The sequence below is a fragment of the Petaurus breviceps genome, unplaced genomic scaffold (genome assembly GCF_028583685.1).
Source record: "Petaurus breviceps papuanus isolate PSGF00001 unplaced genomic scaffold, PetGlider_PUasm1.0 151, whole genome shotgun sequence".
In the NCBI taxonomy this organism is placed as follows: Eukaryota; Metazoa; Chordata; class Mammalia; order Diprotodontia; family Petauridae; genus Petaurus; species Petaurus breviceps.
In genome coordinates, this window is record NW_027185712.1 from 6998481 (window position 1) to 7016340 (window position 17860).

At 37.5% G+C, this 17860-nt stretch overlaps 1 protein-coding gene across 4 annotated transcripts in view; it reads right to left on the reverse strand.

Moving 5' to 3' along the window:
- Positions 1 to 17860, reverse strand: part of PIK3C3 (phosphatidylinositol 3-kinase catalytic subunit type 3) — a 188709-nt gene that overhangs the window by 132987 nt on the left and 37862 nt on the right. For all 4 annotated transcript variants that reach the window (XM_069075552.1, XM_069075536.1, XM_069075528.1 and 1 more), the window contains 4 exons: positions 16322 to 16507; positions 6685 to 6839; positions 5544 to 5634; positions 1578 to 1645 (listed from right to left, as the gene is read on the reverse strand). In XM_069075552.1, coding sequence (XP_068931653.1) covers positions 1578 to 1645; positions 5544 to 5634; positions 6685 to 6839; positions 16322 to 16507 — 500 coding nt within the window. The remainder of the gene's footprint in view (positions 1 to 1577; positions 1646 to 5543; positions 5635 to 6684; positions 6840 to 16321; positions 16508 to 17860) is intronic.

A 17860-nucleotide genomic window follows, 5' to 3' on the forward strand; every position in this document is an offset into this window, starting at 1 on the left:
ATTTGAGTTAGTCTATTTTTTAAGGTGTAATTTTCCTCAGTCGGGTTGTTGACTCTCATTTCGTAATTTTCTTGCGTCTTTCTCATTTCTCTTCCCAATTTTTCCTCCACTTCTCTTATCTGCTTCTTAAGGTCCTCTATGGCCTGTAACCAGCTTGTATTTTCCTTTGAAGCTTTAGGTGCAGGAGTTCTGACTTCACTGTCTTCCTCCTGTTCCATGCTTTGCTCCTTTTTGTCCCCAAAGTAGGAGTGTAATGTTGGAATCTTCTGTCTGCTTTGTTTCCTTTGCCTGGTCATGTCGCCCCTCAGTCACTTGACCCCTGGGCTTTTTGCCACAATAGGACTCTGCCACCAGACAGGGGAGCTTTCATCCCAATAGCTGGGTTTTTCTCAGCTGCCGGAGGTATTAGATATGTGCCCTCTCTGAGGTCTCCACACGCTCTGGCAAGCTGGACACGCCCCAGGACCTCCACCCTAGACTGCAATCCTGATCCAAGCAGGTTAAAGCAAGAGCGATTACCCCTCAGACTGGTTGCTTGGTCCCCCTACACTCTGCAGGCCAGGAACTAAAGCTGTCACTTGGCGCTGGCTGTGCAGGCATCTCAGCAGCTTCTTGCCCTGGGGGCAAAAGCCACACACTCCCATTTACTGGGTCCCAAAGTCCAGACTGCACTGACCTCTCACTTTGTCCTTCGCATCTATGTGTTGATAAATCTGGAAACAGCCACAGCTGCTGCTGATCTGGAGTCCCTCAGGCCAGCGGCTGGTCAGGCCCACCCTGTGGCTAAAGCCTTGGTGTGGGGATGGGCTTGGCTCCCAGAGCACTGTGCTGGCCGATTCCTGTGGCCTGCCGGGCTGTCCTCAGCGGGAGGTTAGCTTCTCTGTGTCATTTTGTGGGTTCTAGAGCTCCAAAGTTTGCTTAGAGTCCCCTTTTACATGGATCGGGGAAGGTGGAAGCCAGAGCCCAGCAGAGGTCCTGATTCTACTCAGCCATCTTGACTCTGCCACCCTTTTTTAATCTTTTAAAGAAAGCACAAGACTAGATGATTTCTAAAGATGACTTCATCCCTAATAGTCTCTAAATAAAGTTGCTATTTATTAAACATACAATATTTAAAATGTGAAGTCATGTATCTGCCCCTAAGTAGCACTGTAATTATGGGCAAATCACTTAATCTTCATGTGTCACAGAAAATTAAGAAATGGATTGTAGTATCTGAGAGTTCTCCTTCCCTCAAAATTCAGTAATCTATAGTTCAAGAGAATAAAGTATATTTTGGCAGGTGATAATACAGACCTTGTAATACAGTATCAGCAACCTTTTTTAAAAGAGGGAAACCTAATTGCAGAAAGGAAACAGCTAAGAATTCTGAAAAGTTAGGATAAAACATAAAATTGGACATATCCTTATGTGCACAGGTGGCATATGGATTTTTAACGACTACGCATTTTTTCTTTTTAGACTGCATAATTCACTTTATATTATATGTATTCTGGGCATATTTTATATCAAGCAGTGGGGAAAAAATGACCCTGAGAAGTCACAGTATGAAAAACATTGAAATTACTTTCACATACCAATATAAATAGTTAGCCAATGTAGAATTTTTGCAGGCTCTTGATATCAAGAAAGTGCAGAGATCTTGCTGAAAGAAACAAAAAAGAAAAACATGATTTCATCTTGTCATTTACTTATTGCTACTAAATGGGGAATAAGAGATATTCCACGTTTGTACCTTATAGTACTCCTCTACAGATCTGACAGTATATTATAAAAACTTTACCCTTAATAAAGAATGGATTCAAATTTTCAAGAGGACCATATTTTAAATATCCAGGCAAAAAAAAGTAAACATATTCTGATGGTCAAATGTAGAATTTAATGGTTCTAATGGTTAATTCACACTTTTTCAAAGGACAATTTAAACTAAAATTGGGCATAAATTTGTACTTGGAAACAATAACAATATAGCATAGACATTATGGGATAATCCTGAGTTTAGACAGAACTTAATATATCCATGTAAATTTTATTAACAGTGCATGTAGTTCACATGATATTTTGCTATTCTGATCCATGTTTTTGTAAACACAGGAGCCTATCCATAATGAAGGAATTTTAAACCAGAAAACAAATGCCTATTTATAATGTATATCTACAAACTTGTGTATTTACATACAACTTACATAAACATAAAACATACTTGTGCAATATTAATGAATAAGACTGCATAATTTTCTTAGAGGTGAACAAAAGTCTGTCACAATAGAGAAAAAATCCCTCACAAACAAATGAAAATTTCTAAAAGTATTCTGTACTAAAGGAATAGAATTTGCTTTAATGACCTTTTGTAGGTGTCATTTTCTGGCAAAACTGCTTCTCCAACCAACTCCTATCTGTTCTACGAGCACACATGAACACACACTGTCACACTGTCACACATAGACACACACACACACTCTCTCTCATGTCCCTTCAACCAATAGCTGTCATAGACCAGTTAAAACATGGTTTTCTTCTTTGCTAAATATTGTGTGAAGGAAAATTATAATAATGGCTGGATACTTTATAATTGGAGTTCTTTGAAAACGTTGTATGAAGTAGTTTTACATGACCAAATTGGTTAATACTATCAATCAGTCACCAAGCCTTTATTAATCATTTAGTAAGTGCCACAAATTATGACAAACACTGGGGATACAAAAAAGAACACTGCTCCTGGACTCAAGGAACTCAAATTCAAATGGGACAGGCATGTAAACAATGAAATCATTATGAGATATATAGACTATACATAGAAGATAATCCCAAAAGAAAGACAACAGCAGCAGGCAAATTGGGAAAGGCCTCCTGCCAAGACATGAGATTTAACAAGGTGAGTCTTGAAGGAAGCCAGGAGTTGAAGTAGAGAAAGAAGAACATTCCAGACCTAAGGGTCAACCAGTGAAAAGGCCCAGATTTAAGAGAAAATATTTCATATGCAAGAACCATCAACAAGACCAGTGTCCTTGAATCAATGAGTGCAAGGTGGGGAGTAAAGTATAAGAAGACTGGGAAGGTAGAAAGGGGCCAGGGCATGAAGGCTTTTGAAGGCCAAGAAGAGATTTTGATATACTTGTGGAAGAAGAAAACATAAGCATTTCTCCAATGGGCACACAATAATAATCATCTGAAGATGCCAAACAGATTATACTATAGAAATTTCTTATAACTCATCTAGTTGTAACTTATTTTCCCACAGAAATTCAGTTTTCAACTACTAAATCCTATGGCTTTTTCTCTGTTTTTATCCTCCCTGGTGACCTTAAAAGAAAAAGGGACAGATATAATGTGCTGATTTCTGCATTATATACAGAAATAGCAATCTGTGAAAGACTTAGCAACTCTGATCAAGACAATAATCCAAAACAATTCCAAAGGACCCATGGTGAAAAAGGCTATCTGCTTCCAAAAAGAATTAATGAACTTTGAATATAGACTGAAGCATCCGTTTAGAAAATTTCTTTATTTTTATTGTTTTATGTTTTCTTTTTAACATGGCTAATATGGGAATGTTTTGAATGTCTTCAGACATATAATCTGTATCAAACTTCTTGCCTTCTCAAAAACAATGGAGGGAGAAGATTTGGAACTCAAACTTTAAAAAATGATTGTTAAAATTTTTTGACATAGGGGTGGCCAGGTGGCGCAGTGAATAAGAGTGCCAGCCCCAGCGTCGGGAGACCTGGGATCGGCTCCAGCCTCAGATACTCAGCACCCACACAAAAAATAACTGGCCGTGTAACCCTGAGCAAGTTACTTAACCCCGATTGCTTTAAAAAAAATTTTTTTTTACATGTAATTGGGAAATATGTAAAGAAATAAATACAAATCACTTTTTAAAAATACTGAGTTCTGGTTTATACATAATGAGCTTAATATGATGGCACATCTAGGAGGATTCTGTAAGACAGCTAATGATGCAGGACTAGAGTTCGTAAAAGAGATCAGCATTAGATAAGTACAGCTGATGAATATCACTGAGACAAAAAAGTAAAGAGAAAAGAGGGAAGCAGGACAGAGCTCTGAAGGAAAGTTATTATAAAGAAGTATTATAAAGAAGGGCAGCTGAGTGGTGTAGTGGATAGAACACTGACCCTGGAGTCAGGAGGACTTGAGTTCAAATCTGGTCTCAAACACTTGATATTTACTAGCTATGTGACCCTGGGAAAGTCACTTAACCCTGACTGCCTCGCTAAATAAACAAACAAATAAATAAAATAAAGGAGTAGGAGATGAATGATGTTTCAGTAAGCAGAATGACACAGCAAAGGAAGAATGAGGGCTAGAAGGAAAACCTCCTATTTGGAGACTATTATGGAAGCAAAGAACGAAAGATATACATCACTTTCACCTAAAGTAACTTAACATCAAATTGTTTTTTGTCTTAAAAACAGCAAAAACCTGAAAGATATGTCAGATTTGGAGCTTAAGGAATACTTGACTTTAAGTGATTTTCAGGGTAAGACACAAAGATCCATTTCAGAAATAATACTTATGTGTAGTGATAATAACACACAAAAAAACCTAACCACCATTTATAGACAATTCTATAGACAGCCTGAGATCCAACTAGGAAGGTCAGGAACCCATCATTGATACAACCCTAGCAATGTAGTAAAAAGAACTTCTTCATTGCTTAATACATCAGCTTCAGCCCTGGGTGTGGGAATGGAGACATCAGAGCAATGAGAGAGAAACAAATTAAATTTTTCATATTGATAGCTGAATTTATTATCATTATTACTTCTATTATTTTAATAACCATGTGTTCTAGAATCACCTCATTCTACAATCAATAAGGAGATGATAACACACCAGTTAGCAGTTCTCAGGTCACTTTGGAAGAGATTCTACAGCGTGTAAAGGAACTTCCAAATGTATGTGCCCAACAATTCCTACTGACAATGGCAATCGCTGAGAAAATTAGATACAATGAAAAAATAGTTTATTGTTTTGTTTATTATCTTTGTGTCCCCAACATAGTACTCTGAACATAGTAGGTACTTAATGCATATTTAATGAACTAAAGAGTACAAAAATGAGCTTCATCTATTTAATAGGACCTGGTCCAATATTCTATGTAAGTTATTCATAGCTGCCATTTATTGTAGTTACTATAATTCCAAAGTCATAGCTCTCTATAATGTAATCACAGGGCACTGACAACAATTACAGTAAAGTAATATTCATGAATACCTTATCTTAAATATCCTGGATTTTATTAATAAAATATTTACATCCAGTTCTTCTGTACATTGCTTATGAATCCATTTATATGCCCAAAGCTCCAGTAAAATGCCTTTCATTAAAGACTATAGGGCAATTTATGCTGATGGGAAAAGTCATAAACATACATCATAAAACAAGTTATTTAATGAACTTGTATATTTAGTTTATTAATCAAAACCTGTGTTGTAAGGACCAACATTAAAATGTACATCTGTTAAGAACCTCTTAACACAACATCCTCATACAAGAAGTTATAAAATCTCTTAGCTCACCTCCAGATTTTCACCATCTGCAGATTCTTTTGTTTTAGATACAGGAGGAGGAGAAGACACTGGAGGAAGAGGACTAGTTATGATTTGGGAACTAAAAAAAAAGAGAAAGTATAAATAACATATGAATTGGAGTTCTGCTGAGTTATTTAGTATATAACAAATTGTCTATAAAAGGAATTCATTTTTATTAGAATTAAAATCAATATTGTTTAGAGATTCTATCCTCCCTCAGAACATTACTTATTATGCTAAAATAATATTATGAAGCAGAATACATCTAGAAATATGAAGATCCTGAAAGAGGAAAAAAATAAGACATAAAGGAAAAATAAATCTCTGGTATTTACAGTTCCTCCCTTTCACTCCCTCAAAAATGTGAAAAAATGAACATTCCTCAGGTCTCCCCAGTCCTCTTTTAATTCAAATACAAAAGATACTACAACTAGGAAGAAAAATGTAAAATACACAATTAAACAAGTTATTTATTGACTGCCTACTATATGCCAACACTGCAGATTCAAAGCTGAAAACAAACTAATCCTTTTCCCTCAAGAAGCTTACAGTCTACTGATAAGAATCTAATCAAAAGTTAGTAGTACAGAAAAAAAGAACCTGGAATAGCAGTTAGACCTGGGTTCTAATACCCTCTTTGCAACTATCCAGGCATGCAAAGCTGGGCAAGGTACCATTTCACTTACTGGGGCCAAAGGGTTGTTGTTGTTGTTGTTTTTCAACTGAATAAAATGAAGGTAATGCTCTAGTTGAGTTCTAAGTCCCTTCCAGTTTTAAAATTCAATGAATCTACAAATTCAAAAGCAACTCAAAATATGATCTCCTGTGGGGCAGAAACCTCAAAGAAGCAAAGAAATGGAATTCACTTCCCTAGCTACCAACAGAAACACAAAATCTCAATGAAACCGCACAAGCATAATGTGCATTTTCATTTATTCTTCTAGTAACAGCAATGCCTAAACAGATTCCATAATTAGTCTTTTGTTGGCATATTCACAATATATACTAAGAACATACAAACCCAAAACATAAATTAGGCAGATTTGAGAGATAAGACAGAAAAAACACAAAGTATGACAATAAAATGTGATCAGTTTTAAAATGCAATTTTATTCCTGATAATATATACCTATCTATTTCAGTAGCATTTGTTCCAGAACTTGATACACTCTCAGACACAGATCCTTGACTATCTTTCTTAATAGGTTCCAATCCATTCTTTATGTCATCAAAGTTTTCATATTTGAGGGCCTGGACCAGCTGTAGCAAGTACATCAACAAATCCTATGAAATAAGGAGGAAAAAAAATAAAGAAACTTTAGCAGAAATTTTCACAAAGAACACAATGATTTAACTTCTAAAGGTATAATCGCATTTTAAATTCTGCAAGAGAGAAAAAGAAAGAGAGAGTACTATATTAAGAAACCTGGGATGGATATTAGTTTCAAGACTAAGTTAGATAATCTTCTATCTCTTCTTAATACCCTATAAAACACAAAACACAACAGTAGCCTTAAATACTCAGCATTTATATCTCTCACTCTGTCTTCTGCTTGGAGACAAAACCCTAAGTTCTCAAAAGTCCACTTTTAAGAAAACTGAGACAGACTGGTGACCATAAGAGCCCAGGGAACAAAGGACATTTTAATATTCATGGCAATACAACAAATTTTTTTTCCTGTCAGCTTCCAAGAAAGTCTAGATGAAAACAGTCCCAAGCAGCTGCAAAGAACATAAAATGGAAAAAAAAAATTACCCTAATGATGACTAACAGGCAAATGAGGACAGAGAAAAGTCAATAAAGTAGCTTTAGCTATTATGAACACACCATTATTGCAACGAGTTATGTCGCTGGTAAATTTAATGTTTAAGATGTGTTTGTTTCCAGTATTTTACAAAACTAAAATAGTTCTCAGTTCTATATATCATTAAGGAGGCTTTGACAATTTTACTTTGAAAAACCCTTTCAGATTAAAGAAACTTTTAATATTCAGGTAATGAGTGGTTCTCTTATCTCTCATTATCTCTTCATTCCCTCTACAAGGACCAAAGTCCAGATACTCATCTCACATACTGCTTACTTTATCACCATCCCAGCTAGAAGATAGAACATCATATGTGAGTGACATCAAACAGGCCAACATAGAGTATAGGGAAGGAAGTGTAAGTGACTAGAAAGGTAGAAAAGGACCAGGTTGTAAAAGTCTTTAAATGTATATATTCAATGTCGTATTTGATCCTCAAGGTAAAAGGAAGCCATTGGGGATTTCTGTGTTAGGGAGTGGAGATGACAAGGTAAAACCTGAGTTTAGAAAAATCACTATGGCAATTGAATAATGAATTGATTAGAATGAAGAGACACTTGAGACTAATCTAGGAGAAAGGTGATGTAAGCCCATGTGAGGGTAGTGGCTATATGACTAGAGAGAAGGGGACATGTAAGAGAGATATTGTAAAGAAAATAAAAGTGACATGATTGAACAACAGGAGACTGAATATGCGAGAATGAGAAAACAAGGAGGATAACAAGCTTGCAAGCCTGGATTACAGAGATGTTGGTGCCCTGGTTAATAATAGGAAAACTGGAAAGGAAGAGAAGGTATTTGGGGAACAAAAATGAATTCTAGGGCATGTGGGTGACTTAATGGATAGAGAGACAGGCTTGGAGTCAGGAAGATATGAGTTCAAATCTAGCCACAGACACTTACTAGTTGTATGACCCTGGGCAAGTCACTTAACCTTATTTGCCTCAGTTTCTTCATCTGTAAAATAAGGTTAAGGAAATAGCAAACCACTACAAGTATCTCTGGCAAGAAAACCCCAAATGGGGTCAAATGGAATCAGACACAACTGAAAAGACTAAACAAAAACCAACAAAAGAATTCTATTATGAACATTTTGAGTTTGAGATGCCTATGAGGACAAATGGTTCAAGATGTCCAAAAATTAGTTGGAAATGAGGGGCTAGAGCTTGAGAGAGACTGGACTAGATATGTAGATATGAAATACTTTTCATAAAAATAACTATTGATGGGAACTTTTATATCACCAACTGAAATAATACATAGAAAGAAGAGAACCAGGATTGAGGCTTGAGAGACAATCAGGTTTAGTGAGCTTGACCTAAATAACTAGCTAAGAAAGGAAACTGAGAAAAGTCAGATAGGTAAGAGGAGAATCAAGAGAGAAAAGTGTCATGAAAACCTATAGAGGAAAGCATACCCAGCATAAAGAGGTGAATGAAAGTTAGTATCAAATGTTTCAGAGTTATCTCTACATCTCCAACTATCATAACTTTGGGGAGAGCAGTTGCACTGAATGATGTAATTAAAAGCCACATGCAGGAAGAATCAGAAGAAAGTGAAATAAGAAAAGGAGCTTTCTCACGAAGTGTATTGGGGGCAGAGGAAGAAGAGAATGAAAATTACAGATAATAATTATATCAAGAAAGCATTTTTTTAAGAAAAGGGGAGACGTATTTAGGCAGCTGTGTATTCAATGCCACCTCTGAAGCTGATATGCAACAAAGTATGAATCGATTCTCTGTGGGCTGTGATAATTTTGGCCTAACAATTAACACCAAGAAAATACAGGTGCTCCACCAGCTAACACCACATCATCCATATGTGGAACCACTAGTTGCAGAAGATTGAGAAATTCTGAATACTATGGATAAATTTACTTACTTTGGTAGCATATTTTCCAGGAATGTACACGTAGATGATGAGATTGACACAAACACAGGAGAGAATGACTACTAAACTGAAGGCCTACCAGACTGCTGAACAGACTTCACTGTTGTACAGCTCTGAACAGTCTACCAGCAACATGCCAGGAAACTGAATTGGTTCCATTTGAATTGTCTTAGGAAGATTCTGAAGATCTCTTGGCAAGACAAAGTACCAGACACTAAAGTCCCTTCTCAAGTTGAAATATTAAATATTCAAACTCTCCCTACTAAGAGTACAGCTCCAATTGCCTGGTCACACTGTCTGAATGCCAAAAGTATGTTCGCCTAAGAGACCATTTTATGGAGAATTCACACCAGGCAAGTACTCACATGGAGATCAGAAGAAGAAATACAAAGACACTCTTAAGGTCTCCCTGAAGAACTCTGTAATCAACTGTGAGACATGGGAGATACTGGCACTGAACCATCCAGCATGGCATGCCTGCATCAAAGAAGATGCTGTACTCTATAAGCAAAGCAGAACTGCAGTAGCTCAAAAGAAATCTAAGATGCACAAATTTAGAGATATCTCTACTCCAAATGCTCCTATGGACCATCTGTGCCTGAGCTATGGTTGAACATTCTGAGCTCATATTGGTCTGATCAGTCACGGTTGGATACACTGTACCTTGACCCCAACACAGTAATGTCATTTTAGTCCTTTTCAAGAATGAAGGACAACAGAGCAGAGAAGGGTCCAATATATGGGAAGAGATGGATATTAGAGAAAGTGAGGATGAGAGAGGGAGCAATCTGCAGAAAATAAGGCAATGGAATCAAGGATATATAGTGGAACTGACCATAACATCAAAGATCACTGAAGGAATAATGGGAAAAGATGTTTAAATGATATGAGATGAGGGATACAGAGCACTGTGAGAGGACTGAGGAAGGATAAAAAAATTTTGAAGAGCTGCTATGGTGAGTGGAATCACGAATCAATTAGAGATGAATAAAAAGACTGCCTTGCTGCACACAAGCCCAGCTGAAATTATCTAACATAAAGCTGTAGTGGATTCATCAGCATGGAATCAATCAGTGATAAGAAACTAAGGCAGACTGTGGGAGTAATACAAGGTTGGAGTTTGTTGAAGTATAACTGATATAATAGAATAGGGATTTAAAAGTAGAAGACAGTGTAGAATTGTACTAGTTCAATGATGGGCCTAGATGGGAAAAGAGGAGAATAAAGTCAGAGTAGGGGCAATGTACTGGGAAAGAACTGAGCAAATAGAGAAGAGGATAAAGAACTGGAGGAGCTATCATGAGGCACAGAATGATAATTTTTATGATTAAAAACAAGAATTTTGGAGTTCTTAACATTTAAGTTTTAAGCAATGACAAGAACATTATCTGTAAATACAGCTGAAGTAGAATGGGAAGGTCATGGGAACTAAGGAGACAGAGGAACAAGAAAGTTATGAGATTTGAGGAAGCATCAATATGCTGAGATTTCCTAAAAAGAGGGCAGGAGTTAGAGTAGAAAGGAAATCTTTTAAGCTAGGCACTAAACTCATTCAGAAAGCAGGGAGAATGTCCAGATAGCAGCTACCAAGATCTACACTCAGTGATAAATCTGGATTGAATGAACTTCAAAGGAGGAGAAATTGACGAGTGAGTGCTAGAGGGGGAGACTAAAAGTAGCTCTGAGAAGCAAGGAATTTCCCAACTCAGCCAGTGAGGATTTGAGGGGAGAAGAGGGTATGGCTAAGTAACTAGTACCAGTAAAGATGGTCAGGGATGCAGTGTTGTCAGGAAGGAGTCAGACCTGAGCGAGTACCAGAAGAAAGAGGGAAGGAGAAAGAGAAAAGGTTTAGAATGAAAGGAATTTTGTTAATTACACAAATATTTCATAAAGCACAGTGGAAGGGGGAAGGCTGATATGAAAGGGACACAGGTGGGAACAAGAGGTTGCACTGAGAGGATGAGAGTAAGGGTGCAGGTAGTTATAGTTAAGTAATAGGGTTTGTACACTGGGGCAGTCAGGGGTTCAGAATCACTGGAATGGGGAAAGTGTGGGAGAGAGTATGCTAACATCTGAGAAATTATTCCAGGAACAGGGTTTTGCAAACCTTAAAATTCTACATAAGTATTAGTTATCATTCCAGAAACTCTGAAATCTCATTGATATGACTATTCTTTCTACAGTACAAATCATAACCCATCTATACCTTCTAATTCAGAGCAATTCTTATCTATGTTCATATGCCTATGTTCCATAGGTTCTGCACTAAGAATCTAGGCCTCAAGCCTAGGTCTTCTGCACATTTTATAGGTATCAATAAAGCTATGAATCTGTTACTCCTTGCTTACTACTCCCAGATTAGTATCATCTCATTTGTAGATTCCATTTGATAGTCAATCTATGTCCAAAGTACACTCTCCATCACTTGCATGAAAATATATTAACTACAACAATAGATGAAGGTTCTGACTTTCCCATTTCATAGCCCAATTTGGAAAAAATTTGTTTCTTTAAGCATGAAGTTTGGTCACTAAAATAACAGATTTCAATCGCAAGTAATTTAAGTAGAAATTCCCCCCTAATACTTTTTTTTTTTAAGCAATCGGGGTTAAGTAACTTGCTCAAGGTTACACGGCCAGTTATTTCTGGATGTGGTGCTGAGTGTCTGAGCCCAGGATTCGATCTCCAGGTCGTCCCAACACTGGAGCCGGTACTCTTACTCGCTGAGCCACCTGGCCGCCCCCCCACCCAATACTTTTAAAATGATCTTTATGTAGTAATCATAATAATTCCAGAAGAATCAGATGCATCAAAACTACCTTAAATGAGCAGCATATGCAGATATCTACATATGATATCTTAGATAAAACAACAGCATTAATATGTAGATGACACAAACTGGGAACAGACAGTCAATATAAGAGATAATAAAAGATATTTCAAAATGATCACAAAAGGCTAGAATATTGGGAAATGTGCCACAGCAGAAAAGCAGCAGTCCTAGATTCAAAAGACCAGGATTTCAGTCACAGCTAGACTTGTATTTTGCTACACAACTACAAACAAGTCTCTTAACCTTTCCTTTTACAGAATAAGGATAAAAACACTTGTATTCACTACCTTACAGGATTTTTGTGAGAAAAGCGCCTTATAAATTCTAAAGTATGCTGTAAATATGAACTATCTACATTTAGTATCATGAGTCTTTCCTGACTGCTAATGAAACTTGTATAAGGTTATTACATTGTATGTGTATGCATACCATGCCTATGGTCTCATAAATTTATAAAGAGTTTTCCCTGAACACTTCTCCAACAGGGAAACGTGAGTCACATTTCATCCCTTGAACTCAGAGAAGTGGAACCTGATATGTGAAAAAAGATTAATAATGCCTGGAAAAGAATAATTCTAGAAATGAATGAGAAGAGTCAAATGGAATTCTGGCTTCAGAGAAAAAAAAAAGGGATTAGGGTCTATCCCAAAACTAACATCAGATAATCACAGGTCAGGGTCAAATCTGTTTTGCTGTTGCTGCTGTTGTTGTACAGTTGTGTTTTATTTTAAATTCCTCTTTTGGTCGGGGGCTTTTTTTTTTTTTTGGCAAAGATACTGGAGGAGTTGGCCATTTCCTTCTCCAATATCTCCATTTCACAGATACTGTGGACTGAGGCAAAGAGGGGTAATATGACTTGCCCAGGGTCAACACAGCTGGTAAGTGTCTGAGGATGGAGTTGAACTCTGGTTTTCCAGACTCCAGAGCTGGTGCTCTATCCACTGTACCACCTAGCTGCCCCCAGGGTCAAATCTACAGACTTATTAAACAGAAAAAAAGGTTTATGGCAATGTCATTTATCATCTTTTCCTGAACAAGATCTGAGGATTTTGGAAGACAGTGAGGCACCACTTTGTCATGGCAGCCTTAAAAGTTATTGCATCCTTGGACTGCACTAAGAGAAATAGAGCTTCCAAAAATAAAAGGTGATAATCTCACTTGGCTCAGAGTATATTGTGGTACTATATTTAGTTGTGTATTCCACACCTTAAGAAGAACACTATCCGGTGGCTCAGCGAGTAAGAGCACCAGCTCCAGTGTCAGGATGACCTGGGGATCAAATCTGGGCTCAGATACTGTAAGGGTTATGGGATTTAAGGATCTTCCATGCCCCGTTGGACTTGCTGACGTAGCAGGAAAGGGCGGAGCAAGAGGAAGCGGAAGCCAAGCTAGCATTCCTGGAGTGGCTGGCGGTGGTGGCGACGGCGGCAGCAGCAGCAGAGGCAGCGGCAGCACAAAGCCCTTTTTGACTTAGCCAGAATTTCTGCTAAGGACTCCTGCTGAGGACTGCCAGGGGCCGGAGCTGCTGGGAGCGCGCTTCCCGGACGCTGGGTGGTTGCTGTGAGTGGGGAGAGGAGGACCTTTGCCTGAGGTAGCCTGTTCTGTTTTAAAGGCTTGAAAATGTGGGTGCTTTCTACTTTATCTACCTGTGCCAATATCATAACTACTCTGATGGCTTTCACTTTCTGGTTTTGGGACTCAGTCTTTTGGTATCTTAATAAATTTTCTAGTTTATTTCCCCATATGGCAAGCATGACGTATTTTGTAACGGATAATTATATCAGCATATTTGTAATCTCCATAAGCATTGTGAATATGGCATTGCTGATACAGATACTTAGCACCACACCCAGAAATAACTGGCCGTGTAACCTTGAGCAAGTTACTAAACCCCGACTGCTTTAAAAAAAAAAAAAAGAATACTAAAAGAGGACAGAAATAGAATTCTGAGTGACCTTGGTCCCTGCCAAATGAAGATCTGTGGAAAAGAGAAAACTCAGGCAAATTAAGAAAGTTGTGGGATTAGATACTTGTTTGGCTCTAGAGGGCAGAACTGGGAGGAAAAAGTGAAGTCACAAAAATATTTTGACAATGTCAGAAAACAAAATTCCTAGCAAACCAATGATAGAATAGGTTGCCTCAGGAAGTGGTGATGTCCCCCTCACTGAAGGTCTTACAAGCAGAGGCTAGATGACCCCTTATAAAATGTTAGAGTAGAGATTCCTTTTCTGGATTAGGATTGGGCTATATAGTCACTGAGTTCCCTTACCACTTTAAAATGCTGTTTGATTCTGTGTGAGTTGTAGAGTACAATTGCAGTGATCTGTATCATATCAGTTCTAAATTTAGAGTATCACTGTATCACATACAGTCTAAATATGGAGGGTTTTGTCTTTTTTTTTTAAGTTAACGCTAAAATTTTTTTGGGGAAAAAATCTATCTACAGTAAACAATGGTGATTACAGGAGAAATCCACATCAAAGTCTTGAAGGCAAAGTGGAATTATCAGTAGAAAAGACCAACAGTGACAGTAAAGAGACAGGAGGCACTGTCATCCTGTCTTACTCCTTCTACCCCTACCACACTCTCTATAAGATCAATGACACTAAATGAAAACAGAATCATAGCATTTCAGAGTCCTCTGGTACCTAGAAAGCTACATGGTCCAATCTGTATCTAAGAAATTAATCTCCTCTAAAAGACATCTAAAAGGCAGTCAACAAGTTTTTGCTTAATGACCTTTAGTTTTGATGGAGGGAAGAGACTCCTACCTCCTCAGTTATTATAAACTTTCTTCTGAGAGCTTTCCTTATTGGGAAGTATTTCCTTATACTGAGCCTACCTCTGCCTCTTTGCACATCTCACATGCTAGTCCTACTTCTGTCTTCTGGAAAAAGCATTAAGAAGGCTAATTCCTCTTTTACATAATAGTTCTTCAAATTCTGAAAGAGAACTATTATGACTCCCCTCTCTTAGACTAAACTTAGCTATTCAATTAATAGTTTTTGTTGTTGTTTGCTTCAGTTGTGTCTGAGTCTACGTGATGTCATTTGGGATTTTCTTGGCAAAGATACCAGGATGGTTTGCCATTTCCTTTTCCAGCTCAGTTTACAGATGAGGAAACTGAGGCAAAAAGGGTTAAGTGACTTGCCCAGGGTCACACAGTTAGTAAGTATCTGGGCCATATCTGATCCTGAGTCCAGACCTGGCACGATATATCCACTGTGCCACCTAGCTGCCCCATTCAATTAACAGTTATCACTATCTACAGAAAAGATATATATTTCCCAGTGGGCTAAGACAGCGTAATCTCTTAAAAGATATTTCCCTAAATATATATATATATCTGAAGGACAATAAACAAGCAAAGCATTTTGCTTTATCCAAGAAACCCCAATAGACTAGCAAGGCTTTGAGAACATAGTCACACTGGAAAAATTAAGAGAGAAGAAAGAATTGCTGAGTAAGTCAATATTATTGGGAACTCCTAAAATTTGAAAGCTAGCAATGACCTGTGTCAAAAGAAAAAGAAACAGACCTTCCCCAGTGGCCTTGTAATCTACATAAATAGCAATCATAAAATTTGATGTCTTTGCTTTCCAGAAGGATTGAGAACTACTTTCAGGAAACCCACACATATACATAATGGTGAGCTACTGTAAGTTTAAAGAGGCAGGAGGTTGAAGGAGGGGGTTGTAGGCAGCACGGCCACACAGCTCTGTGCTTTAAGGACCCTAGAGGCTTTTCAAGGCTACAATTAAATGTGGCTTGTTGTATTCTGACTGATGGAGAGAACCTGAATTATTCCCTAGCTGGTGCTACATTAAACCATTTTTCATTAGAATTCCTTTTTCCAGACAGTGCAGTACAAGTTGTGCTGCCAGGTAAATGTCCTGGGAGGAACTGTCATGTCAGGTAACAGTTCAGGGAGTAAATTTTCATTTTACTGAAGAGTCCTTGGAGGAATATTTTAATTTACTTCTGATAGAACCCCCTGCTTTACACATACCCTGCTGAATCTCTCTGTCTCTCTTAATCTCTCCTTTCCCTCTCTCTTCTTATTTCACTCTGTCCCTCTCTCTCTTTCCTCTCTGTCTCTCTCTTTTCACTCGCCTTTCCTCTCTCTCTGTCTCTTTTCCTCTCTGTATTACTCTCTTCTCTCTCTCTGCCCCCCGCTCCCAACACCATCATGATCAGTTTCTAGGGAGGTATACTAAGAAAACAGAAGTAAGCTATACCTCATCATCAGCTTGCTGCAATCGAGCAACAGCATAGCGCCTCACTGTTGGATTAGTAAAATGTGAAGATAACAATTCCAGAGAATCTTCCACATCCATTGGCTTCCATTTTCCCAGTAGTTCCAATGCCTGTTTGGCCTCTTGAGGAAGATCCCAGTTGACACATTTTAGAAACTTTGTCAAAGCCTAAAAACAAAACAAACAAACAAAAACATAAATAAAACCAAAACCAAAAATTGTTATGGCTAGCAACAAACATTTCCCATAACGAATCATTTGAAACTCCAAGGCAACCTGGAATCTACATTACAGACTGATTGACTGACTTGATTCCTACCCCCACCCCCAAACAGAATTAGATCTGTTTTTAGACTACTGAATTAACGTGAACATCCTCAGATCCTGTATCTAAATATAAGACTAGGCATTCAAATAACTATTTTAAAAGAGAGAGCATAAACACAAAAACACAAATATACATCATTTGAAAGCATAAAAGTATAAAGTAAATAAATATTACTAAGTGTCTTACAATTTAGTTTATTTTCATTTTGATTCATCTTTAGACAAGTAGAGTAAAACAAAACACTCAGCAAGAGCACTATGGGAAGTATACAACACCGATAAGAACATCATTTGTGAACAGTTACTTAATGAATGAACTATCTTTGAAGAAATAGAATACAGATGTCAGAAACAGCACCACCTACTGGAGTACCAGCATTTAGTGTCTTTTGGACCCAATATTCTTTGCTGACCTATTTTACATAATCTCTGAGTTGGAAGGGACCTTGAAGACCATGTAGTTTAACTCATATCTTTGCTTTCAGACTCCACAAAATAATAAGTGCCACTTATGGACAGTTCTAACTGTTGAATTTTCCTATATATTAAGTTTAAATTCCTCACTATGCAACTTCCAATCAATACTCTTAGCTTGCCCTCTAGGCTCAAGAAGAACAAATCCAATCCATCTTTCATGCATATATCATATCCCCAAGAAGTCTTCTATTTTGGGGCTAAATACAGCCCGAGTCCCTTCAATTGATCTTCAATATACTCTGTAAATCTTACTTCTTCTGTAAGCTATCTATTCATTATTACTTCAACATCGCTTCCAAGATTACTTCCCAAATAGTAATTCTTACCCTGACATCAATTCCCTTTTACCAGTACTTAGATTATCATAATGCAAACAGAAGATTGGTATCTAAACATCTGAAATATAAAAAACTAAACTGTGATCCTAGCCAACCAGTCCCACTTTTCCTTTACCATTAACTATGCCACAATCCTCTATTACTCTAGATTTGCAATCCCTTCACAGTAAATCTAACATAAATTCCTGCCAAATTTTTAGGATCTCTCTTCATCATTTAATATGTATATTTAAAATGCTAGATCAAACTCTTGTTACCTCCTATAGCATCATTTGAATAATTCCCTAGATAGTCTCCCTGACTCCAGACTATATTAAATTATGTTAGCTATACAAGGGCTCAATAAATACTACCAAATGATACTCAATGCATGTATTTT